General features: G+C 26.2%; 4 protein-coding genes and 1 long non-coding RNA gene across 9 annotated transcripts; 4 read left to right on the top strand and 1 right to left on the bottom strand.

The window, feature by feature from the left end:
• The first annotated feature begins 2,376 nt into the window (after positions 1–2,376).
• Positions 2,377–7,560, top strand: LOC105198327. Of its 3 annotated transcripts, none has more exons than XM_039455586.1 (9): positions 2,377–2,543; positions 2,889–3,008; positions 4,665–4,782; positions 4,931–5,195; positions 6,234–6,350; positions 6,414–6,504; positions 6,782–6,915; positions 7,097–7,229; positions 7,431–7,560. In XM_039455586.1, exons 1-9 carry the CDS (start codon positions 2,400–2,402, stop codon positions 7,449–7,451), a joined length of 1,143 nt encoding a protein of 380 aa, XP_039311520.1. In that variant the 5' UTR covers positions 2,377–2,399; the 3' UTR covers positions 7,452–7,560. The 3 variants fall into 3 exon arrangements, with proteins under 3 accessions (XP_039311520.1, XP_039311519.1, XP_039311517.1); XM_039455585.1 differs by having other exon boundaries at positions 7,313–7,560; XM_039455583.1 differs by having other exon boundaries at positions 7,097–7,560.
• Positions 7,561–8,614: 1,054 nt separating this feature from the next.
• LOC105198340 lies at positions 8,615–11,458 on the top strand. Of its 2 annotated transcripts, none has more exons than XM_011165027.3 (9): positions 8,615–8,803; positions 9,310–9,429; positions 9,588–9,705; positions 9,819–10,083; positions 10,176–10,292; positions 10,368–10,458; positions 10,601–10,746; positions 10,907–11,039; positions 11,125–11,458. In XM_011165027.3, the coding sequence occupies exons 1-9, from the start codon at positions 8,660–8,662 to the stop codon at positions 11,176–11,178; spliced, it is 1,188 nt and encodes a 395-aa protein (XP_011163329.3). In that variant the 5' UTR covers positions 8,615–8,659; the 3' UTR covers positions 11,179–11,458. The 2 variants fall into 2 exon arrangements, with proteins under 2 accessions (XP_011163329.3, XP_039311507.1); XM_039455573.1 differs by having other exon boundaries at positions 10,164–10,292.
• A 1,109-nt stretch (positions 11,459–12,567) lies between these two features.
• Positions 12,568–14,975, top strand: LOC120359104 (the record flags this gene model as incomplete). Its single annotated transcript, XM_039455431.1, has 4 exons — positions 12,568–12,753; positions 14,358–14,477; positions 14,604–14,720; positions 14,832–14,975. Coding segments are annotated over 4 exons (435 nt in total), but the record flags the coding sequence as incomplete, so codon positions are not given.
• Positions 14,976–16,251: 1,276 nt separating this feature from the next.
• LOC113004033 lies at positions 16,252–21,368 on the top strand. 2 transcript variants are annotated; one of them, XM_039455570.1, is made up of 12 exons: positions 16,252–16,674; positions 16,830–16,962; positions 17,045–17,271; positions 17,352–17,929; positions 18,772–18,891; positions 19,531–19,648; positions 19,768–20,029; positions 20,113–20,229; positions 20,301–20,391; positions 20,551–20,702; positions 20,868–21,000; positions 21,084–21,368. In XM_039455570.1, the coding sequence occupies exons 4-12, from the start codon at positions 17,762–17,764 to the stop codon at positions 21,132–21,134; spliced, it is 1,212 nt and encodes a 403-aa protein (XP_039311504.1). In that variant the 5' UTR covers positions 16,252–16,674; positions 16,830–16,962; positions 17,045–17,271; positions 17,352–17,761; the 3' UTR covers positions 21,135–21,368. The 2 variants fall into 2 exon arrangements, with proteins under 2 accessions (XP_039311504.1, XP_039311505.1); XM_039455571.1 differs by having other exon boundaries at positions 17,045–17,929; positions 20,301–20,361.
• Positions 21,369–22,358: 990 nt separating this feature from the next.
• LOC120359137 lies at positions 22,359–25,367 on the bottom strand. The gene is made up of 2 exons (XR_005575947.1): positions 25,233–25,367; positions 22,359–25,172 (listed from the first exon to the last, which is right to left on the bottom strand). It is a non-coding gene; the product is annotated as an uncharacterized LOC120359137 (long non-coding RNA).
• Between the last annotated feature and the right edge of the window lie 33 nt (positions 25,368–25,400).

Below are 25,400 nucleotides of genomic sequence, written 5' to 3'. Positions count from 1 at the left end.
GTAGTGTAAATATTTTTTAACTTTATGTTTTATTTGATAGGATAAAACTTTTAAAGAGATAAATTAATATGCATGATAAGATGTATCTTTTTTTCTGGTCTTTAATCCTTCTCATCTGAGAACATAGTGACCCCTTAGTATTTTTTGGTGTGCGCTTTTACACAGACATACGATTTACACAGGTGTACGGAACTATAATTTAAACGCCAGTTCCAAACAGTCTTTTAAAGGGCTCCCCTTAGCAAGATTCTCTCGGTAGTTCGTCATTGCCTTTCGAGACTTAACGATCGAATAGAATCAATCAGTGGGATTTGAATCTGGATCTTCAGCAGAGAGAGCAATGCATGACTCTCTGCGCTATGATCACTACAAAATTTATACAACCAGTTTTTTTTTAAAGTGATGATTAAATTATTTTTTTTAATTTTTAATAAATTTTTATTAAAAACTTGTATATGTGTGTACCCTCAAGTTATATCTTAAGTTCAAAAGAAAATCTAATAAAATAGTCGTAACACAATTCATATTTCATCATCAAAAACAAATTTGGCAATGTTAAATGTAAATTGTTCAGGACCAAACGATACATTAACTATTCTGTAGAAACAAATCGACAACGAAACGTATTTCAATTTATAGAATTTAAGAAATACAAACATGTATCATATTCTTAAACATATTTTCAAGAAAAATATCTGAGGCCTTTACCAATAATATATATTAATAATCATTTCATCGAGAATTGTAATTAACAGTAATTAACTTCAAAAATCAAATGTCATTTAAGACAGTATCACTAGAAACAGATGTTAAAACTTTTAAATATAATATTTATATATAAAGACAGCATAAGACTATATATTATTAATATTATGACGTTATTAATGCGATAGATGAGATTTTTACTGAAGCAACTTCATCTTATTTACAATGAACTAGAAAATAGAAATAACATGGCTACGATAAAAAGTACGGTTTCATAGAAAAATGCAAACAATTGGAACTACGAGTAAGCCGTTATATGATTGTCATATATTTTAATGAATCATTAATAGCAATAAAATGTTACTAATAAAGAAAAATAAACAATTCTTTATTTAAATAAATTCTCAATATGTTTTTCCTAGTATTTTGTGTACACTCCCTGTCGACTCTTTTCTTGTTTTAAGTATGGTGTAATTCTGTCTAAGAATAATTTCCAAATCATGCTCTGTGTTTCGAATTACAACAAAATATTTTATTAATCAAGATAATTGTTTCTCTTCAATTATTTTTCACATAAATACATGTGCATATATTATTGGGACAATGCAATGGTAAAGATGTACTGTGTCTCCAACATATTGTGGAACGTTTAGCATCACCAGGTAAAACTGAATCACTAGGTGAAACTGATGTCCCATTGTATCAATAACTGTTTTCAGCAAAAAAAGCAGCTCTGCAACTGTTGTAATATCTTTAATACGAATTATTTTTACCCTTAATACCTCATAAATCTGAATGTATAAACAAATCATATTAAAGATTCCTACACTATTTTCAAAACTGTTTTTTTGTTAAACGCAGCCAATATAATTTTTTATAAAATAAAACAGAAGAAGATAATGTATATTTTATTACAGTTGACGGATTCATCGATATCTTAATTGGAGTCAAAAGAATACAAAAAAAAATGAGCCCAATTAAGCTCATTAAAGTTGTCACAAACGTAAAGCACAACATCGGGTCGACACTTCTTCACTCAATACAATAACGATGTGTGTATGTATAAGTTACATATCAATGTTGCTGTATAGTTTCAAAAGTACAATTTCTGAAAAAAAATACAACTATATTGACAGAAAAATCTCATATCCTGGAATCAGACTCGTCGTCGAGCTTGAAAATCTCGAGCTTAAAAGATCGAGCCTGACAGACTCGAGCTTCTAATGTCGCAGTCAAGTTCAAGATTGAAATAGAAAAATTTTACGCCGTTACCTCTAAAACTAAAGGTATCATATTCAAATGTATCTTATGTCAGGTACTTATGAGTGCACGTACTAGACTAAAATACCGTACAATGAAACAAGTGCTCTTACGTCCCTTTCGATAGAGAGTCTCCATACGAGAATATTTTTCCATGAGATATAAACATCTGTTAAATTTCTTTTGATATTGCATTCATCATTTAATCATTCGTTGATTCTTAAAACGATGTTAAAGTAATTTAATATTGTGATATTTCGTTCAGTCTTGCATGATGTAATTTATGTTATAAACGTAAGGTAATTTATGTTAGCTTTAACGTTAAAAAAAGTTATAAGATATTTCGTTAAAAGAAGGGTATAAGCTTCTTATACCCTTCTAAGGGTATTTTCCTTTTTTTTTCGCGATTACATGTATTTCCGTGTTCCATAGAAATGGTTTCTCTAGAGACAGAGCGTTTTCGATTCAATCGACTTCTTTTGCTCGCAATTGGTTTATGGCCTTACCAGGAATCAAAGTTGGCTAAAGTTCAATTTCTAATACTTTTTAGCATTCTTATAACTTTTATTGTATTTCAGGTATACCGTAAATTATTATCATTATTTGAAAAGAGAAAAAAGAATAAAAAATAGGAAAAGCGAGTTAAACGGTTTTTTGTCATATATTTTATTATGTGCAAAGTAAAATCTGTTTTATTTTCTTTTAATCGCGCTGTGCTTATGATTATTTAAAGTTATAATAAAGAATAATTTCGTAATAATTGAAAATATGCAAGTTTTCATTAAATATTTTCATAAAACAATGATTACGAAGAGAAGTAGAACTACGAGATTAATAACCACATAAGAAGTGATGTTTACTTAAATGTACATGTATTTGTTAGACAATTGTTATAAATGTATTTCTTTGATAATTTGTTGCAGTTTACAACATTTATAACTTCGGAGTGCACAACAAATTTTATCATCAAGGTTTTATCTTCCTCATTTTTCTTTATTTGCTTGGCAATTGAGTACAATTCGTTTTGGATTAATGCTGATATTGTAAGTCAAAGATTAATGTATCCAGATAAGATAAATAAATCTCTGCACACTTTTCATTTTCTTATAAGACAAACGGTATTGACTTATTGTTACACAAATTTTTTTTTTAATATATTTTGATAAAACTTAGTACATGAAAGTTTTGGGATCTGATTTAAATTTAAAGTCGCTGATTATAAATTTAAAGTCAAAATTTAAAAAAATTAATAAAATTAATAAAATGTTTTAATTCATTAAAAAGGTTTTTTCTAACTGTATTATTTTTATTAACACTTTTTATTATTTTATTTTATTTAGAAAAATTAATTTATTAATATGAGAACTAATGTGATACACAGTACTTTATCTGATACTGTAGGAAAATACAAAGAATCATAGGGCCAATTAAAGTATTCATAGACGACAGAAATAATTATGGAGCACAATTGTGCTACAACACACCGTAGACGTTAGAAATAAAAATAAAGAATTCTAATTTCAAATCTCAGTTGGCTGCATTAATTTTTCCGCCGTTGTTTATTTACAATATAATTTAATACGCAATTTTTTATATTCTTTTATTTAAGGGATGCAAAGTATCGAATTTCTGAAAATAATTATTTTGTCAAAATATTGATATTGTGGTAAAATTGATACATATTACTTTGCAGCATATCAATGCAAAGCCAATTATATTTCTACATATATCGTAAACATATAGAGCAAGTCAAACTAAGCAGAAAAGTCCATTACTATTTTGCAAAATTTATAGTAATTAACAAAATGTTAAGTACTGAAAATTACTAGAAATCAACTTGTAATAGCCAATTCTATCGCTAAATGCAAACGCACGGCAAGATAGAACCGCCCGGCGCAGTGAGGTGCCTGAAGAATCGTTTATTGCAAGCGGCAACAGACACAGAAGCGTAAAGTTGCCACTTGAAAAAAGACAAGTTCCTGCACGTCTAGCAACGATGATCGCTTAGCCGGTGAATCATGTAGTTACAGTTGGCAGTATGCCGAGCTAATTCAATGATTAATGTTTCAGTAATTAATATCTCGTTAATTATTGCAAAATTTGCAAAATGGTAGAGGACTGTTATACTCATTGTCAGTTTTATTCCTCATGACTGAAAGTAACCTTTGCGTCAAATAATTTAAATTTTTTAGCGAGTTTGTCCCACGCCATATGGCACATGTATAGCGTAGTTCCGGTAGCTTCTTTTATTTACTATAAATACTCCACCGCATATGTTTGTAACGTTTCATCAAAATTATAATTTAACACTTCCTTTGAGAGTCATACAGCTGCTATATTTTATTCCATTTTAAATATTCAAATTTGTAGCGCAGCGAAATTCAGAACATTAATTCGGAAACATTAATGTAAATATAATTTTAAAATATGTTTATAATATTGTTTTTTCCAGCATAAATATTTTGTAATAACAATATGCTAATTTTGATTGATATTTTGATTAATTTAATACTTAGTGCAAAATAATTACATATTTGGTTTACTTTTGTGAATACAAATGTCAAAAATATAATAGTATCACAAATATTTTGTACAAAAAAATGACACATTACATAGAAACATAGAAAGCATTATAAAAAATAGATATCTCATAAATAAGAAATTATTAAATAAAAAGATAAATGTCATTGATATGATAGGTGAAGTTATCACTGGATCAAATTCAACATACTTATAATAAATTAAAAAACAAGAATGAAATTGCTATCTTAACAAGTTACGGCAACATAGCACAATTGTATACGGCTGTACTTACAAGTAATATTTTATATTACAATGCTTTTTACATTTTACAAGCTTCAATAAATTATTAATAGCAGAAAACTTGTATAATGTGGAAAAATGAGATTAATGTTTTGTTTAAGTACATCGTTAATATTAGTATACTGATTAATCTTCCTCTTAGTAATTGCTGCGTGGAGCATATTTGTTTTTCTCATTCTGCAAATGTGGCCTTTTATTATCGGTGTAATCATGACTATGAACAATTCCGGATTATATCCAAGAATTTACATCACAACAGAATATTTTGTTAATCAAGAAAACTGTTACTATTTTACTCTTTTACATTTAAACGCAGCAATGTGCATAGGAGTAACTGCAATAATAGCAACAGGAACGATGATGTTAATGTATTTTAAACATATTTGCGGAATGTTCAATATTGCCAGGTAGAGTTAAGTACGAGCATTTGTAAGTAAAGCTTGATTTAGTCATCAGCCAAACAAAATTAAATAAACTCTCTAAATACTGCAAAAAATTATAGTAATTCTTTAGAAAATCTTACACAACTTAAATAATCCTGAGATTGACATGTCATAAAGCACGGATGTCCAACTAGTTTCTCCGAAAGACCAAATTACAAATTTTAGTTGCCCACGGACAAGATTATCTCTAATATAATATCTATCCTTTATGTATATCGTTGTACTCTTTGTACTTTCTCGTTTGTTGTACTTTCTCGTTCTATCGTGACGACAGAGAGCTGGAAGTGTTTTAGCTCACAAGACGCGTTTTTGACAGGCTTAGTCTAGCAATATGAAAAAGATTTTGTGCACTATTACGCGATTCTGTTGTAGTCTAATTTTCATATTTTGGAATACGGTCGTGAACCGGACTGACAGGTTGTGCGGACTAAATGCGGCCCACGGACTGAACGTTGGACATCAGTGTCATAAAGATTCGTTCCTGTGTAACAATTTATTCAATAATTAGATGACGGTATCTTATAGTTTCTGAAACATTGTAATTTAAAGTTTGGTTAATAAATTCGATAAATCTTAACATGAAAGAAGCTTCATTTTGACTTTTATATATGTTGTCAAGAATCCTTCTTCTGAAGAAAAATAAAAAAATTTTAGCCGATAATTACTATTTACTAAAGTTATTAATAAGTAAAGTTATTAATAAAAAAAAAAATTTAATAAATATTGTAATTTAAAGTTATTAATAAATATTAAGTATATTGCGATAACAAAAAAATATAAGCACTTTTGTTTTTGAACATATTACAGTATATATTATTAGAAAACAGTTAAGGTATTGTAAAATTCTCAATTTTTAACTTCCATATAGTAAAATATGCCAAAAATTATAAAAGATCGCCATCTAATTGTTAAATCACAGTTAATAAAAAGTAAATCATAAATATATATCAAAATCTGAATTGAGTAAATCTTTTATTAATAATTTACTACAAATATTTATAGTTTCCGTATTGAAAAAGCTATGATGACAAGTGTACTTCAAAATATTACTCAAGAGAAAGAAATTTTAATTTACAAAGGAATAATCTACGCAATAGACATTCATCGCAAAGCTACAGAGTCGGTATATCCTACGAATATAACATCTGTTTAATATAATATTAATCTTCTTTTAATTCACAGGTTCTCTCAATTTTTTATAAAAAACTTTGAGGGATCGTTCTTCTTTTTAATAGCAGCTGGCATGGTTTCTTTGAGCAGCAGTTTCGTTGAAGTAAGTTTAATTTTTCATTTAAATATATTTCTTTATAAAAAATATATTTTTCATAACATTAAAATTAATTAAAGAATTTTTAGCTAGATCAACACATAGGTTACATATGTTTTTAGTACAAAAAAACTAATATGCATAATAGTTTACGCGTAAATTTTCTTACAACTTTACACTGTAATCTTTTTACTGTAACGCATAATCTATGATATGTTATAGAAAAATTATTAAATCTATTGTAAAAAAGTGAAAAAATCAAACACGATGTATTTCTTTTCAGGTTGCTTCTAGTAATAATATTGAGGAATTAATACTACCTACTTTAATAATATTTACCTTATACGTATACTTGGTTATATCTAACTATACTGCTCAAGAAGTTACGGATCATAATAACCGCGTATTTGCTACTGTGTAAGAATTTTGCACAATATATATAATCATGTACAAATACTCTTTCTTTTGACTCACTGAAGAATTGTTCATCAAAGTGAGAATTAATTATAATTTGTAAAGTACTACAAGTATAGCAAAAATTATAAATGTATTTCTCATATATATTATATTATTTCAAGTGTCATTTATTAATTTTTAGATATAACGTTCAATGGTACATAGCACCATTACGCATACAGAAAATGCTAATATTTCTATTGCAAAGAGGTAATAAAGCTTTTAATCTGAATCTTGGTGGATTGTTTGTGGGATCCTTGGAAAGTGCTGCTATGGTAAAAAAATATATCACGCACGTACTTATCGCGCAGGATAATCTAATGAATATGTAGTAAAGAATTTTTTTAATTTATTTCAGCTAACAAGTGCTTCGATATCTTATTTCTCCGTTTTATATTCTACACGATGAAATTAATATAATATTGATATAATAAAGATAATCGCTTAACTCGAATCACTTTAAATCTGTGTTTTAGATATACTTAATGAAATTATGATTATTACGGGAAAAAAAAATTCCGATTCATAAATATTACAGTTTAATATAATATTGAATTTAATACACTATAAATTTAATAACTGTAAAAAAAATTAAAGTAAGTAATGTAAATATTTTTCTAATTTTATGTTTTACTAGATAAATATGAATAATAATTTTAAAAAGATTAATTAAAATTTTATGATAAGATTTACATCAATTTCTATTTTAATAAGAATAATAAACTAATTTGTAATTTTAATACACTTTTATTAAAAATGTGTGCATATGTACCAAGCCCTTCAAGTTATATCTTAAGTTTAAAAAAAAGTTCAAAATAGTCCTAACACACATCTCTTATTTCAATACTGAAGACGAATTTGGTAATATAATTAGATATAAATTATTTAGAAGTAAATGATACATTAATTATCTTGCAGAAACACGCCTAGTTTGCAAAAAATAAAGAAGTTTAATTTGTATATTTATAACTGTTACATCGAGATTTCAAGTTAACAGTAAGCAACTTCTTTAAAAAACAAAACGTCATTCAAGACAGCATACACTAAAATAAAATGATGAGTGTTAAAATATATTTTAAATATAATTATCATAATTCTAGAATGTAAAAGTATGTTAAAAATTTAGAAAAAAAAATTTTAGTATTTTTTCAAACGCGATGCAGTGTTTTGTTTTTTTTTTTAAATTAGGAACTACAAATATATAGACAAAACCAATTTATTTTCAATGAGAAAGTATATGCAATATGTATTTACCAGTAATGTGACTAATAATTATCATTGAGATACGCTAGGCATCTTTTCTGAAGGAGCAATTGTAGCAACGTATAAAACAGTACGCACCAGAATGAGAAACGTTAAAATATATTATGTTAGAAAAAAGTTGAATCACGCTTGCGCAGTCCATTGTTGCACAAGTTTCTCTATGAAGTATTTTTTTATGGGAAATAAACATCTGTTGCATCATTATTATAATCGAATCGATCGTTTAACCACCCTCTATTTGCGGTAATAAAGATATAAATGGCAAATATTTCGATCTCATGCGATATTCGTTCATTTGCATTAAATAATTAAATTAGATAATTCGACGTAAAATTCAAGTAAAAAGGAAACAAAACTATAGAATATTCAATCGGCAAACAAAAGAAAAAATACACAGACCGAATCATTTCTTTGTGAATTGCATATCATTGCTTATGAAGAAATGATTTGTACCGACTCTTTGAATATTAGTCTCAATCGGTTTCTACTACTCATAGTTGGTCTTTGGCCTTATCAGCAAAATATATTTGTTTGGCTTCAATTAATTTTACTTATTGGTATTTTGACGAGTTTTATTCTAGTTCAGGTATGTTAATATTTTTAATTGTAACAAATAAATAATATTAAATGACTGACATAACAAATAAAATATTAAATTTCAATTTGTTACAATTTGAATATTGCATCTAGATATATTCACATACAATTTAAACTTTAAACTTCTAATATTATTGTAATGTTTTTATTTATAGCAATTTACAATTTAAGTAATACAAGATAATATATTTTTAAAATATAATATTTTGTATATAATATATTTTTAAAATATAATATTTATAATAATATAAATTTAATATAATATTTTTAAAATACCACATTATCTATCGTAATAAAAAAAAATATATATATGAAATTTTTAACTTTCAATTACATACTATATATAGTTAAATGTAATTTTTGTTTTAAATTCAAATTTTAAATTATTATACAATAAGAAGGAATCTGGAACTTCCAATTAACTTTTAATTAAATGTAGAATAAGTTAGTAAAAAAATTCATTTATTAAATAAATTAAATAAATATTTTTTGCAGTTTACAGTATTTCTGACTTCAAAATGTACTCCGGTTTTGTTTATCAATGTTCTATCTTCTGCATTGTATTATATACTATATGTAATTAAATACATTTTTTTTAGTATCAATACTAATAATGTAAGTAAAATGATTATTATATATTTAGATATGTACTGTGTGTATGTGTATATACATGGATAAATGTTTTCAAAGTATATATTTTAATATACAAGTACATCATAAAAAATATAGCTTAATTAAAAGAAAAACAATATAGAATTTTTTTCAAATAATAGGCAAGATGCTTATTGGAGCAAATGCAACTTATCTATAACGAGTTAACTGACGAGAATGAAATAAATATCTTAAAAAAGTACAGTAATTATACAAAATATGTTACAGTTGTATTTTCATGTAAGGCAAATAATTTTTGTTACCGCAACTTATACGTCTTAATCAAAAACTAATTAGCAAATTTATGAAAAACTCACTTATCAAGCAAAATAATTGTTGAACGTTCTTTTTAGTGTGTTTGATGTGCATCGCACCTGTTTCTATTGTATATTTATTTTGGCCTTACATTTTTAATATTTTGTTCTCCACAAATGGAACTCAATCGTGTTCTTCATTGCCATTTATAACCGAATATTTCGTCGATCAACAAAAATACTCCTGTTTGATATCGTTCCATGCGAACGCGGCTACTTGTATAGGAGCTATTGCAGTACTTGCAATAGGATCAATATTTTTAGTTTATATATATCATGCATGTGGAATGTTTTGTATCGCCAGGTACGAGAATAAATATAAAAACAGATGTAAAAAAACTAGAAAATTGGAAAATTATAAGAACAATTTAATTATGATTAAAGAATCACTTGCAGTTATCGTATCAAAAGTGCAATGCCATACGAAACATTACGAAAGAACAGCTTAGAATATGAAAATTTAATTTATAATAGATTAATTTATGCCGTGGATATGCATCGCAAAGCCATGAAGTTAGTATTCATATAACAGTAATTATACAATAATTGTAATAATCAATAATAATATATTTTCCTTCTCTCCTAAAGATTTTGTAACATGATAATATCGAGATTTCAAGTTATGTTCTGCTGTATGATAGTAATCGGAGTGATTAGCGCAAGTCTTAATATGTTTCAGGTAAATATTGTCCTTCTTTTATCACGTATTTATTTAAATAATAGTAACAAGGCTATATAGCATCAAATTTTTACTTTATTAGATGTTATTTGACAGTAATTTAACTTTTACTAAACTTTACTTGAACACGTTTATATTTTAGATTTTCCAGATGATATCACATGAATATGATATTGTGGAACTCATGTTGCATTCATTCTTTGTCAACGTCCATTTCCTTTACTTAATCTTAGGCAACTATTTTGCACAAGAAATTATTGATCATAATAATTGTGTGTTTGTCACCGCGTAAGAAAAAAATATACATAATATAATTTCATGCATATATTTGTTGAGTTAACCAATAAAATCAAAAACTACAATTATAATGATTTAATTTAAAAAGTAAATGATAAACTTGCTTTTAAAATGTTTTATATTTTTCAATCATTAATTTATCATGATGCAGGTACAACGTTCAATGGTATGTGGCCCCGTTGCAAATACAAAAAATGATATTGTTTCTTTTACAAAGAGGTAATAAGACATTCAATTTGACTATTGCTGGATTGTTTGTGGGATCGTTAGAAGGTGCTGCTACGGTAAGAAAAATATGTTTCAAAATATGTGTTAAATATAAAATATGTTTTTAAGTAGATAAAATAAAAAACTCACATTTTATTATAGTTGTTCAGTTCCATAATATCATATTTCACTGTTCTTTATTCTACACGGAATTGACGTAAAACAAGTTAAACCATAAATATAGTGAAATACTGATAGTAAAGAAGTTAGATACCAAGATGCCGTAATCTAAAAAACAACCACTCAGTAGTAAATCAAACATTTTTGTGAAATTCTAAGAACTCCTAAATCAATATAAGGAAATACAAAAATGTTTAAAACAATCTTAACAGTAAGTCATCGATAAAAAATTAATAACCGATAAATACGTAAGATTGAACGATTACTGTTTCTTTAATGGTCCAAATGATGAAACAAATGCATCACGTAACAAATATGTTATTTTGTTAATGAAAACTGTCTGACGTGTGTTCAATTCTCCACGATTACATGCACAAATACATTTCAATTAGAAATTAACGTTCGTTCGATTTCTCACATTACGTTGATCGCTTATAATTGTATTGACCTCTTCTTGAACAAAATTATTAATTATTCAATCAAATAATACTTTTTTTTTGTGTCGCTTATGCAACATTAAATAATTCATAAATGTATAAAACGTGATAAGTTATAAGGAAATTTAATCAAAGGAGAAAGATACGCAAGCTCTTCTTCCATCAATCGACTATAAAAAGGTATCGTTACCTTTTTATAGTCAAACATTCCCATGATTGCAAAGATCTATATCAAGATTTCACACTTTAATCTTAATCGCATCTTCCTACTAACCCATGACTTATGATCTCATCATCAACCGAATTTAACTCAACTTCAAATAATCATGTGGCTTAATATATACCTTTACAAGCTTTATGTTCCAAGTGAGTATATTCCATAATATATTCTAACTTTTAATTGTTTTATTTTAATGTCGATGCGCAAACGAGGACTATGTGCGCGTTGTAAATGAGTTTTCTAAGAGGGCACTCCTCCGTTTATTATTATATTATAACATACTACATTTTTAATTGTACCGTTATACCATTATATAAATTACCAATCAGTCTCAACAAAATATTATGTAATATTTACCAGCAATGTATATTGATAACTATGTTGAGGTTTAGGCAGCACTTCTGAATCAAGTGTCACGTATGACAGACCACAGCAGACTGAGGTACGTTAAAATATATTGTGTTAGAAGGAGTGGTACTGCACCTGCGCAGTTGATTGTCGTACAATTTCCTTCAAAAAGAATTCTTTCCCAGAAAACAAACATCTGTTACGTTATTGATATAATCGAACCTATTATTTAACCTTCCGTTACGGAAAAAAGGTGTATTGCCAGATGTTTCGTTCTCACGGTAGTACTTCGCCACATTTTACGTTGCATTTTTTTTAAAAATTACACAATCATAATTAAAATATGAAAAGAAAAAAGTTGTAGAGTATTCAGTTAATAAAGAGACGAAAGAGAATGCAAGTCACACGTCACAGATATAAACAGCTCTTCCTTATCAATTGTATTTTAACATTTACGAAGAGATAGTCCGTATAGACACATTGCAAATTAGTCTCAATCGATTTCTGTTACTTTTAGTTGGTCTATGGCCTTATCAACAATCTATACTCGCTCGACTTCAATTAATTTTATTTCTCGGTATTTTGACGAGTTTCATTACATTTCAGGTACGTTAATATTTTTGATTGAATAATCACATTAAAAATAAAATATTAAATTTCAATTTATAATGATTTAAACATCGTAATTAGACATATTAAAAAACATAATAGATTTATAATATTATTGTAACAAGCTTTCTATATATATATATATAGCAATATATCTCTAGTTAGAATCGATAAAGTTAATAACGTTATAATACCACACATAATAATATTACATATTATAGAGGAAAATTGCTAATACCAATATAGAAACAGTTACTCGATAAATTCATTGTAGTTTATTATAGTATTACAAATCTATAGTTTACTTGTACAGATTTTTAGTACCACAGTTTTTATGAAAGAGTCATATGCATACACATGCATTTACATATATTCTGTAATATTTTTTCTTTATTTTGAATAAATATACAATTTTAACAAAATACTGTGTTTTTAAACTATGAATAAATGCCGTGATAGTCAACACAAGATGTTCGTGTGAGAATTAATGTAATTGATAAACAAATATTATTATAGAAGTTTTTTGTAACCGTTCGTTCGATCCACATCGCTGTGACTTTGTACATTCGCCTCATTATGACCAAAAAACTTGTCATACAACGACACGGACCGTAATGTATCACACTGACTACAATTGTACTATATCATTTTCGGCTGTCAATTTTTGTACCTGCGCTACACAAACCTGATTATCATTGCATGTTGAATAATAAGTTTACACTGAAAATGATCCAAACCAGAAGATTAAAACGTCTGTTTAATATTTGTTTGTTAATTACATTAATTCTCACACGAACATCTTGAGTTAGCTCTGACGGCATTTATGTATAGTTTGATTTACTTTTTCAGAGCTTTTCCTATTTTATTTTTAATTATATATTACGTGTTTTTAATTTTATAACAATTCTTAAAAAAATATGTGACATTCAAAAATTGTTTTATTACATTTTTCTTTTTCTTATTTTTCCCATAATGCAATTTTAAACGTGAAATTGAGGTACAACTTAAATTGGCACATCTGTAGATGAAAATAAATATTGAGAAAAAGAAAATGCAGGATTATTGATTATTAATGTCGATTTTGGAACTTATTTTGTCAGACGTTCATTTTTATGTTATAAAAAACTTAATTGCAAAATTCAAAATAATTTTATTATAATTCGTTATACATATAAAATTACTCTTTGCAGTTTACAGTATTTGTGATTTTAAAATTTACTCCAGATTTTATTATTAGAATAATATAAAAACTTTTATAATATTATTATACATATATGTATATATTCCACAAAAAATAACAATTAATTAAAGCATTTTGTAAAATATTATATTTAGCTTTATTTTACAAATATAATCTCAAAACAAAGAAGTATGTCCGTATTAGTAAGAATTTTCTTCTAATATTATGAATATATAATAATAAAAAGTATAAAAAAATTATTAATTCTATAATTATGTAAAATTTTTAATTTGTTTTGACTTCATATTAAAATATTATACAATAAAAAAAATAGATGATCTTTGATTAACACACAATTATTATTAAATTAAAAAAATAATTTTATTATAATTCGTTGTACATATAAAATTATTCTTTGCAGTTTACAGTATTTGTGACTTTAAAATGCACCACAGATTTAATTATCAGTGTTTTTTCCACTGCGTTATTTTATACTTATTTTGCAATTCAATATATTTCGTTTAGTGTCAATAGTAAAAGTGTAAGTAAAATTATTATTATATATTAGATGTCATTGTTTACAAACGGATAAATATAAAAAATTCAATATACAACATATTCCCCCCCCCCAAAAAATAAAATAACATGAAATTTTATTAAAATGCAGATAAAATATTTGTTGGAGCAAGTGCAGCATATTTACAACCAACTAACTGATGAAAATGAAATCAGTATTTTAGAAAAATACGGCACTTATGCAAAACGTTACACAATTTTTTTTCCAGTAAGGCAATTACTTTTATTACATATAGCTTATATATTAAGATTGAAAACTATTTAGCAATTTATAATAAATTCATTTATCGAGTAAAATGTTTTTTAAATCTTTTTCCAGTTGTTATTATAGTTGCCGTAATTACATTAATTTTTTATGCACTTTATCCGAAAATTTTCGATATCTTATTTCCCATAAACGAAACACGATCACATCCTTTGCCGCTTATGACTGAATATTTCGTCGATCAGGAAAAATACTTCTATTTAATATTATTTCACGCAACTGTGGCTCTTATCATAGGGTTTACTGCAGCATTAGCGATAGGAGGAATATTAATAGTTTACTTGCAATATGCGTGCGGAATGTTTAGAATTGCCAGGTACAATATTAAAAACAAATATGAAAAATAAAGAAAATATAGAAATATAGAAAAACTAAAAAAATTGTGTAATTATGGCAGAAGAATTATTTTTCAGTTACCGTATCGAACGAGCCATGACATTTCAAATTTTAACGAAAAAAAGTAACTTGGAGAAAAAAAAATTAATTTATAAAGAATTAATTTGTGCCGTGGACATGCATCGCAAAGCCATGGAGTTAGTATTTGTAAGATAGTTATAATAAAAAATATATAATAATAGATAACAAGTGTAGTATATAAATAAAATAACATTATACTTCTTTTGAAGATTCTCTCAAATGATACTAGCTAAGATTAAAGTATTGGTATACTGTATGTTGCTAGATGGAATGACAACTACATCCATTAATTTGTTTCGGGTAAATATTTTTTGTCTTTATCTTATACGTATAAATAACAATAATAAAAGAAGTTATTATATTTTCATTAATAGTTCTAAGTAATCGTCGTTTGAAATTAATATCTCACTTAACTTTTAGAACACAGAAAAAAAAATTTTATAATTCGAAAACATTTTAACTGAATTTAAAAAGATAATTTATTTGAATATCTGCAAAACTATTATGTAATTGCATATTGTAATAAATAAAAAACAGTTATATAAAAAGCAAAAACTTTTTTTATAAAAAAAAGTATTTTAAATAAAATTAAGAAAATATATATTTAATAAAAATGTGTCAATGTTTATTTTTAAAGTTATAAAATTTAATTTAATCAAAAAAGAATTTACAGTTTTTTTGGAATAGAGAAAAACGGATCATAGAGATGCTTCGTAGCATCTATAAAATTAAATAAATCAATTTAATTCATAGATGTTACCATTAATTTAATTTAAGAGTTATTTGAAATGAAAAGTAACGGGGCACAATTTGAAAGAATTAGAAATTGTATGTAAAATCGTGCACAAAATATTATTTCAGCACCTAGAACCAACTTAACCAGACAAGGTTAGGACTTGTCAATTATTTGTGTTCATCCTATAATGGTCAACGTACTCTTATTAAAAAAATATATAACAAATATTTAAAAAATTTTGGTGCACAAAAAAAATAAATGATTTTATATAAGAGGTAATTTTTATAAAATAAAAAAATTTCTATCTAATTAAAAAATCTATTTTATTATTATTATATATTATTCTCGTGTCATACCTGTGTATGTATATTCCACCTATATTGTTCTTAAATAAATATGTCTTTATTTTAAAATATTTCACATTTGACCTTAAAAAAAGTCTATTTTCCACAGACAAATAATAATAATATTAAGAAAAATAAAATATTTTTAAACCAAATAAATATTTAAGTAAAAATAATTAATTTCAATACAATATGTTCTTTTAATTGCAAAAAGTTTTTGTTAGTGCAAGATCTTGAATGAGTTTATACTTTAGACTTTCCAGTTAATATCAAATAGACATGATGCTGCGGAACTTATTCTACACGTAATATTTTGTATCATCGATGTCAATTATATAATCCTATGCAACTATTTTGGGCAAGAAATTATGGATAACAATAACAAAGTATTTGTCACCGTGTAAGAACAATATTTATATAAATGCATGAGTGCATTTCTCATATAGATCGACGCAATCAAATATAGAGTTAATGTAGTTAAGTCAAAAAACAAATGGTAAACTTATACATTTATTTCTTTATATTTTTGAGTCATTAATTCATTACATAATTTAGATATAACGTTCAGTGGTACGTAGCTCCGTTGCAAGTACAAAAGATGCTATTATTTCTCTTGCAAAGAGGTAACAAGGCATTTACTTTGAATCTTGATGGATTAATGACTGGATCGTTAGAAAATGCTGCTACAGTAAGAAACTATGTACATTTCAAAATATGTGTTAAACGAGACATAATTTAAAAGAGAATAGAAAAATCAATTCTTATTATAGTTGATGAGTACCGCAATATCGTATTTCACTCTTCTTCATTCTACGCAAAATTAACACAAAACTGATCAGTTAAGAGTAGAGTAAAATAATGATAAAGAAGAAACTAATTAATCGCAAATTATATGCCATAAACTACACAAACAATTAGGTAATTGATAATTTCTATGTATTGTAAGGACTAACTCTTAATTGTATAGGAAAATACAAAAGGCAATACTTACAAAGCAGTAAGTATATTGCACAATATAAGTTAAAAATTATGACATATTTGTTATTAATATATATCGTTAATCTTTGATATTTCAAGCTGAACAGTTGGTAATTCTCTGAAGAGGCAAACGAAACTTAAAACAGCACGCACTAGAATGAGGAACGTTGAAACATGTTACATTGGAAGGGATAGAAATACACATGCGCAGTCCACTGCCGCACAAGTCCCTTCACAAAGTTCTTTTTTCTGGAAAATAAACACCTGTTACATTATTCTATAGTTGAATTAATCGATCGAACCACTCACATGCCTTTTTTCAAATAAAGGTGTAAATTACCAAGTGTTCCAATCTCACGGTGGTACTGCCTTCGTTCATACCGCCTTACATTTACATTAAATTAGACAATTTGTATGAAAACTTAAATAAAAAAAAAAAATTAAGAAGCTATAGAATCAATCGACAAAGAAAAAGAAGAGAATACTTGAACGGATTATTTCTTTATCAAATGTATACCAACGCTCATAAGGAAATGATCTGTGCCGACTCTTTGAATGTTGGTCTAAATCGGTTTTTATTACTCACAATTGGTTTATGGCCTTATCAACAATCTAAAATCGTACGACTTCAAGTAATTTTATGTATTGGTATTTTGGCAAGTTTTATTTTAGTTCAGGTATGTTAATATTTTTAATGATATTACAGCAAAATAAATGAAATATTAAATTTTAATTTGTTGCGACTTGAATATCGCAATTAGATATGTCAAAAACTATAATAAACCTATAATATTGTTGTTGCTATCTTTGTATTTATATCAATTTATTTTACGAGTAAATTCATCATATATTGTGGAACAAAAAATATAAAATGGTTTAAAATTCTTAATTATGTAAAATTTAATTTTTGCTCTATCTTTTTATATTAAATTATTACTTTTCATATTACAAATTCAAACGGAAAAAAGAAATCAAATAATAGACAGTAGACCCTTAGTGTTTAATAATATTTCTTATGTTACTTTATGTCCACTTTCTAATTCTTCAAACTGTGTGCTGTTGCTTTTGGTCTTGAAATACAAGTCTTAAATTTAATCGAAATAAATTAATAATAAATTAATTCAATTTTTATCAAATATAACGGCAAAATATGTGCTACAAATCGGTACAGAGAACACAGATATTTAACTAGAACTCTACAAGAAATTCCTATTTTCAGTACATTCGAGCAGTGACGCTTGAACTCAATAAGATCACAGTGTGCATTTATTTCTGCCCAGTGAAGAACGCTATTATATTGATATTCATGCTATTCATACTGATTCAATTTTAGAGCTATATTTCAAGATTCACAGTAACAGCGCGTAATTTGAAGAATTAGAAATTATAAAATCACATAAAAAATTTTAATTACTTTAAAAAACAGTCGATTATAAACTCCGAATGAATAATTTTCACGGTATGTATGAAAGAAATAATAATTTCAGTCCAATTTGTTTTATAAAATTCTTTTTTGCAGCTTACAGTATTTGTGACTTTAAAATGTACTGTGGATTTGCTTATCAACGTTCTCTCTTCTGCATTAGTTTATACAATATTTGCAATCAAATACATTTCGTTTAGCATTAATACTGATATTGTAAGTAAAACAATAATTATACGGGTTGAGAAAAAAATATCGGACCGGTAAAATACTTCAAAAATAACACATGGAAATCATATATGATTTTTTTTTATATAATATGATTCCTCTGATTACTTTACATATTAAAATTAAAAATATTATGGTAGATATTAAAATATTAAGACAGAGTTATTAAATAACCAATAGTTTATTGATACTTTATACCTTATGTCTAAATATGTTTGAATTAAGTATAAAATATCTTATAAATATAAAAACTATTGTTTTGTTGATAACTCTATTTTAATATTTATATATGTAGAACAATTAGAGGGGTAAGATTAAAAAAAAATCAAGTAACTTTATTTTAAAAAATAGCAATAACCTTATAATTTGAAAGATTAATTTAAAAAATTAATTTTATTATTGTTTGTTCTAATTTTAGTTTGTCCCAACATTTGTATAAAATACTTTTTCTCAAATGTTTTCATGTTATTTTCAAGATATTTTACCTGTCTGACTCTTTACGCACCCTGCATATTGCTTTACACATAAAAATAAATATTATCAAAATATAAATTATGATACACGACAATGTAAACATAATCTTTTCCAATTTTAACTAAAAACCAAACAACAGAATTGTGTTGAAAGGTAAAATATTTGTTGGAACAATTGCTGGATATCTGTAATGAGTTAACTGATGAGAATGAAATCAATATTATAAAAAAGTACAGTAGCTATGCGAAACGTTATACACTCCTATTATTACGTAAGACAACTGCTTTTACGCAATATATATTTATAAAAACCAATTAACGAGATTTGTAATAAACATACTCGTTGAGCATAATAATTTTAAATGTTCTTCTGTTTGTTTTTCTTTCTCAGTGTTTGCCATATCATGTACATCCGTTTTAATTATATACTCATTATTTTCACAAATTTTCAATATCCTATTCTTAACAAATGCAACCGGACATTATTCATTGCCGTTAATGACTGAATATTTCATCGATCAAGAAAAACATTTTTATTTAATATTGTGCCATGCAAACGCGGCCACTGGTTTAGGAGTTACCATAATATTAGGAACAGGAACAATGTTCATATTTTATCAACAACATGCGTGTGGAATGTTTCAAATCGCCAGGTACGAGAATAAACATAAAAACAGATGTACAAAATCGGACAACCATATAGAATTATATAATCCTGGCAAAAAATCATTTGCAGTTATCGTATTAAACAAGCAATAACGTTCGATACTTTACAAAAAAACAGCTTGGAGAAAGAAAATTTGATTTACAAAGAATTAATTTGTGCTGTAGATATGCATCGCAAAGCTATGAAGTTAGTATTTATTATAGTAATTACAACAATCAATAAAAAGTGTAGAATAATATCTCTTTTCTCTTTTAAAGCTTCTCTGATTTGATAATATCCAGATTTAAAGTAATGTTCTCTCTTTTGATAATAGCTAAGGTGATTAGCATGACTCTTAATATGTTTCGGGTAAACATTGCCTTTCTTTCATCTTATATTTATAATAAACATTGTAACAAACAATAATATTTGCTGGTAACTCTAATTGCTCTAACAAATCATTGATAATTTCAATTAGTCATTACTTTATTTGACATTACTAAGATCTTGAATGGGCTTGTATTTTAGATTTTTCAGATGGTATCATTTGGATATAATGGAGATATTATGCAGCTTTTAACTCCCATAATATACGCAATGATTATATTGATGTACATAATGATGGGCAACTATTTTGGACAACAAATTATAGATCATAATAATAATTTATTTGTCACCGTGTAAGATATATATTCGAATGAAAAAATCATATTTGTCCCACAGCGTATTATTAACAATAACAAAAATTGTCATTTACAACAATCAGAAAGCAAATATGCATGTGTTAAAAATTAGTCTAAATTTTTTTCATCTTCTTTTAATTAATAATTTCTTTTCACACACAGGTATAAGATTCAGTGGTATATAGCTCCATTACATATACAGAAGTTGATACTATTTCTATTACAAAGAGGTACCAAGACATTCAATATGAATATTGCTGGATTGTTTGTGGGATCATTACAAGGCGCAGCTACGGTAAAAATATATTAGCTAAATGTATATATTATATGTAATATGTGTTTTAAACGACAAAAACAAAAAAAACCATCTTATTGCAGTTAATCAGTACCATATTGTCGTATTTCACTGTTCTTCATTCTATACATTGACGTACAATGAATTAATTAAAAATACTATAAAAAAACATGTAATAAAATTTATTATAAACAAATAACGTTGGCTATTACATAAAAAATAGACAAACTAAGATACGTTAAGATTGATTATGGAGAAAAATATAAAGCTACAAAAATACAAAAATATATAAAAAAAAATATGTTTAAAAAATTAAAAAATGTATTTAATAATAATAAAAAACTATAATAAATTACTGTTATAACCTTTCAAATTAATTATTTATCCCTTCTTTAAAAGATTAAATTTCTAAATTCATAAAACGAATGCGACACGATAAAGAGCGATACTGAAAATACGCATGCGCGTATTTTTCTTTTTCATCAAAAAATACATTTACATTTTACTTTCCTAAGTTATAATTGTTCAATTATATTATATCACTCAATCGAACTAATTCACAGATCAAGTGTTTTCTTGATCTCATAATATTTTGTAACATTTTACATTAAATTAAGCAATTTACATTAAAATTTAAACTGAACAAATAAAGGAGTGAAATACAGAACTGACCGGTCCAAAGAAGAAAATAGACACTAGTCTCTTCGCTGTTACACGCATGCGCATGTTCGTGGAGAAATGATCTGTTCTTTACATATTACTTTTTGTTACTCACAGTTGGTCTATGGCCTTATCAACAATCTAAACTCGTTCAATTCTAATTAATTATATTATCTAGTATTTTAACGATTTTCATCTCATTTCAGATATGTGAATAGTTTTAATTCTGTGGTACGGGCATCTAATTACAAAATAAAAAAATTATACCGTTTTATAACATATTTTTAGCAATCATTGTTATTATACAACATATTTCCCCCCAAAAGAAAAAATTAACATAAAATTTTATTAAAATGCAGATAAAATAAATGTTGGAGCAAGTGTAGCATATTTACAACCAACTAACTGATGAGAATGAAATCAGTATTTTAGAAAAATATGGCACTTATGCAAAACGTTACACAATTTTTTTTTTTAGTAAGGCAATTGCTTTTATTACAATAGCTTATATAGTAAGATTGAAAACTATTTAGCAATTTATAATAAACTCATTCATCGAGTAAAATGCTTTTTAAATCTTTTTCCAGTTGTTATTGTTGGGAATAAATGTTCCGCGCCGTAGTTTTCGGTTGTGGTGGCACTACTTCCTAGAATCTTAGATCGATGGGTCGATCTTCTTACGTTGCGCGTCTGCGCACTTTCTTTTTCCGCGTCTTCTTGTACCCACGTATACACACGCTGCTGCGTGCATTTCTAAACATCTTTGTTTCATTATCAAATATATATACTTTGTACCCATAATAGTGTGTCTCACTCTGCACTACCGATTTACTTATTCCAACAGTTGTTATACTTGCCGTAATTATGTTAACTTCCTATGCACTTTATACGAAAATTTTCGATATCCTATTTCCCATAAACGAAACACGATCACATCCCTTATTGCCGCTTATGACTGAATATTTCGTCGGTCAGAAAAAATATTTTATTTAATATTATTTCACGCAACTGTGGCTCTTATCATAGGGTCTACTGCAGCATTAGCGATAGGAGGAATATAGATTACTTGCAATATGCGTGCGGAATGTTTAGAATATGCCAGGTACAATATTAAAAACAAATATGAAAAATAAAGAAAATATAGAAATATAGAAAAACTAAAAAAATTGTGTAATTATGGCAGAAGAATTATTTTTCAGTTACCGTATCGAACAAGCCATGACATTTCAAATTTTAACGAAAAAAAGTAACTTGGAGAAAAAGAAATTAATTTATAAAGAATTAATTTGTGCCGTGGACATGCATCGCAAAGCCATGGAGTTAGTATTTGTAAGATAGTTATAATAAAAAATATATAATAATAGATAACAAGTGTAGTATATAAATAAAATAACATTATACTTCTTTTGAAGATTCTCTCAAATGATACTAGCTAAGATTAAAGTATTGGTATACTATATGTTGGTAGATGGAATGACAACTACATCCATTAATTTGTTTCGGGTAAATATTTTTTGTCTTTATCTTATACGTATAAATAACAATAATAAAAGAAGTCATTATATTTTCATTAATAGTTCTAAGTAATCGTCGTTTGAAATTAATATCTCACTTAACTTTTAGAACACAGAAAAAAAAATTTTTTAATTCGAAAACATTTTAACTGAATATAAAAAGATAATTTATTTGAATATCTGCAAAACTATTATGTAATTGCATATTGTAATAAATAAAAAACAGTTATATAAAAAGCAAAAAACTTTACTTATATAAAAGAGTATTTTAAATAAAATTAGGAAGATATATATTTAATAAAAATGTGTCAATGTTTATTTTTAAAGTTATCAAATTTAATTTAATCAAAAAAGAATTTACAGTTTTTTTGGAATAGAGAAAAACGGATCATAGAGATGCTTCGTAGCATCTATAAAATTAAATAAATCAATTTAATTCATAGATATTACCATTAATTTAATTTAAGAGTTATTTGAAATGAAAAGTAACGGGGCACAATTTGAAAGAATTAGAAATTGTATGTAAAATCGTGCACAAAATATTATTTCAGCACCCAGAACCAATTTAACCAGACAAGGTTAGGACTTGTCAATTATTTGTGTTCATCATATAATGGTCAACGTACTCTTATTAAAAAAATATATAAAAATATTTAAAAAATTTTGTTTGCACAAAAAGAAATAAATGATTTTATATCAAAAGTAATTTTTATAAAATAAAAAAATTTCTATCTAATTAAAAAATCTATTTTATTATTATTATATATTATTCTTGTGTCATACCTGTGTATGTATATTCCACCTATATTGTTCTTAAATAAATATGTCTTTATTTTAAAATATTTCACATTTGACCTTAAAAAAAGTCTATTTTCCACAGACAAATAATAATAATATTAAGAAAAATAAAATATTTTTAAACCAAATAAATATTTAAGTAAAAATAATTAATTTCAATACAATATGTTCTTTTAATTGCAAAAAGTTTTTGTTAGTGCAAGATCTTGAATGAGTTTATACTTTAGACTTTCCAGTTAATATCAAATAGACATGATGCTGCGGAACTTATTCTACACGTAATATTTTGTATCATCGATGTCAATTATATAATCCTATGCAACTATTTTTGGCAAGAAATTATGGATAACAATAACAAAGTATTTGTCACCGTGTAAGAACAATATTTATATAAATGCATGAGTGCATTTCTCATATAGATCGACGCAATCAAATATAGAGTTAATGTAGTTAAGTCAAAAAACAAATGGTAAACTTATACATTTATTTCTTTATATTTTTGAGTCATTAATTCATTACATAATTTAGATATAACGTTCAGTGGTACGTAGCTCCGTTGCAAGTACAAAAGATGCTATTATTTCTCTTGCAAAGAGGTAACAAGGCATTTACTTTGAATCTTGATGGATTAATGACTGGATCGTTAGAAAATGCTGCTACAGTAAGAAACTATGTACATTTCAAAATATGTGTTAAACGAGACATAATTTAAAAGAGAATAGAAAAATCAATTCTTATTATAGTTGATGAGTACCGCAATATCGTATTTCACTCTTCTTCATTCTACGCAAAATTAACACAAAACTGATCAGTTAAGAGTAGAGTAAAATAATGATAAAGAAGAAACTAATTAATCGCAAATTATATGCCATAAACTACACAAACAATTAGGTAATTGATAATTTCTATGTATTGTAAGGACTAACTCTTAATTGTATAGGAAAATACAAAAGGCAATACTTACAAAGCAGTAAGTATATTGCACAATATAAGTTAAAAATTATGACATATTTGTTATTAATATATATCGTTAATCTTTGATATTTCAAGCTGAACAGTTGGTAATTCTCTGAAGAGGCAAACGAAACTTAAAACAGCACGCACTAGAATGAGGAACGTTGAAACATGTTACATTGGAAGGGATAGAAATACACATGCGCAGTCCACTGCCGCACAAGTCCCTTCACAAAGTTCTTTTTTCTGGAAAATAAACACCTGTTACATTATTCTATAGTTGAATTAATCGATCGAACCACTCACATGCCTTTTTTCAAATAAAGGTGTAAATTACCAAGTGTTCCAATCTCACGGTGGTACTGCCTTCGTTCATACCGCCTTACATTTACATTAAATTAGACAATTTGTATGAAAACTTAAATAAAAAAAAAAAATTAAGAAGCTATAGAATCAATCGACAAAGAAAAAGAA

Source organism: Solenopsis invicta, chromosome 12, assembly GCF_016802725.1.
Source record: "Solenopsis invicta isolate M01_SB chromosome 12, UNIL_Sinv_3.0, whole genome shotgun sequence".
Taxonomy (NCBI): domain Eukaryota; kingdom Metazoa; phylum Arthropoda; class Insecta; order Hymenoptera; family Formicidae; genus Solenopsis; species Solenopsis invicta.
This window is presented reverse-complemented; position numbering and strand designations above follow the sequence as displayed.

Bases quoted from the DNA above. Each gene is read 5' to 3' on its own strand.
- LOC113004033 (XM_039455570.1), top strand. From the start codon at position 17,762: ATGTATACCAACGCTCATAAGGAAATGATCTGTGCCGACTCTTTGAAT. The intron at 19,649-19,767 runs GTAAGACAACTG...TTTCTTTCTCAG, and splicing joins TTATACACTCCTATTATTAC to TGTTTGCCATATCATGTACA. The intron at 20,230-20,300 runs GTTAGTATTTAT...TCTCTTTTAAAG, and splicing joins ATGCATCGCAAAGCTATGAA to CTTCTCTGATTTGATAATAT.
- LOC105198340 (XM_039455573.1), top strand. From the start codon at position 8,660: ATGATTTGTACCGACTCTTTGAATATTAGTCTCAATCGGTTTCTACTA. The intron at 10,084-10,163 runs GTACGAGAATAA...TTATGATTAAAG, and splicing joins GGAATGTTTTGTATCGCCAG to AATCACTTGCAGTTATCGTA. The intron at 10,747-10,906 runs GTAAGAAAAAAA...ATCATGATGCAG, and splicing joins AATTGTGTGTTTGTCACCGC to GTACAACGTTCAATGGTATG.
- LOC105198327 (XM_039455583.1), top strand. From the start codon at position 2,400: ATGGTTTCTCTAGAGACAGAGCGTTTTCGATTCAATCGACTTCTTTTG. The intron at 6,351-6,413 runs GTCGGTATATCC...TTTAATTCACAG, and splicing joins ATTCATCGCAAAGCTACAGA to GTTCTCTCAATTTTTTATAA. The intron at 6,916-7,096 runs GTAAGAATTTTG...ATTAATTTTTAG, and splicing joins AACCGCGTATTTGCTACTGT to ATATAACGTTCAATGGTACA.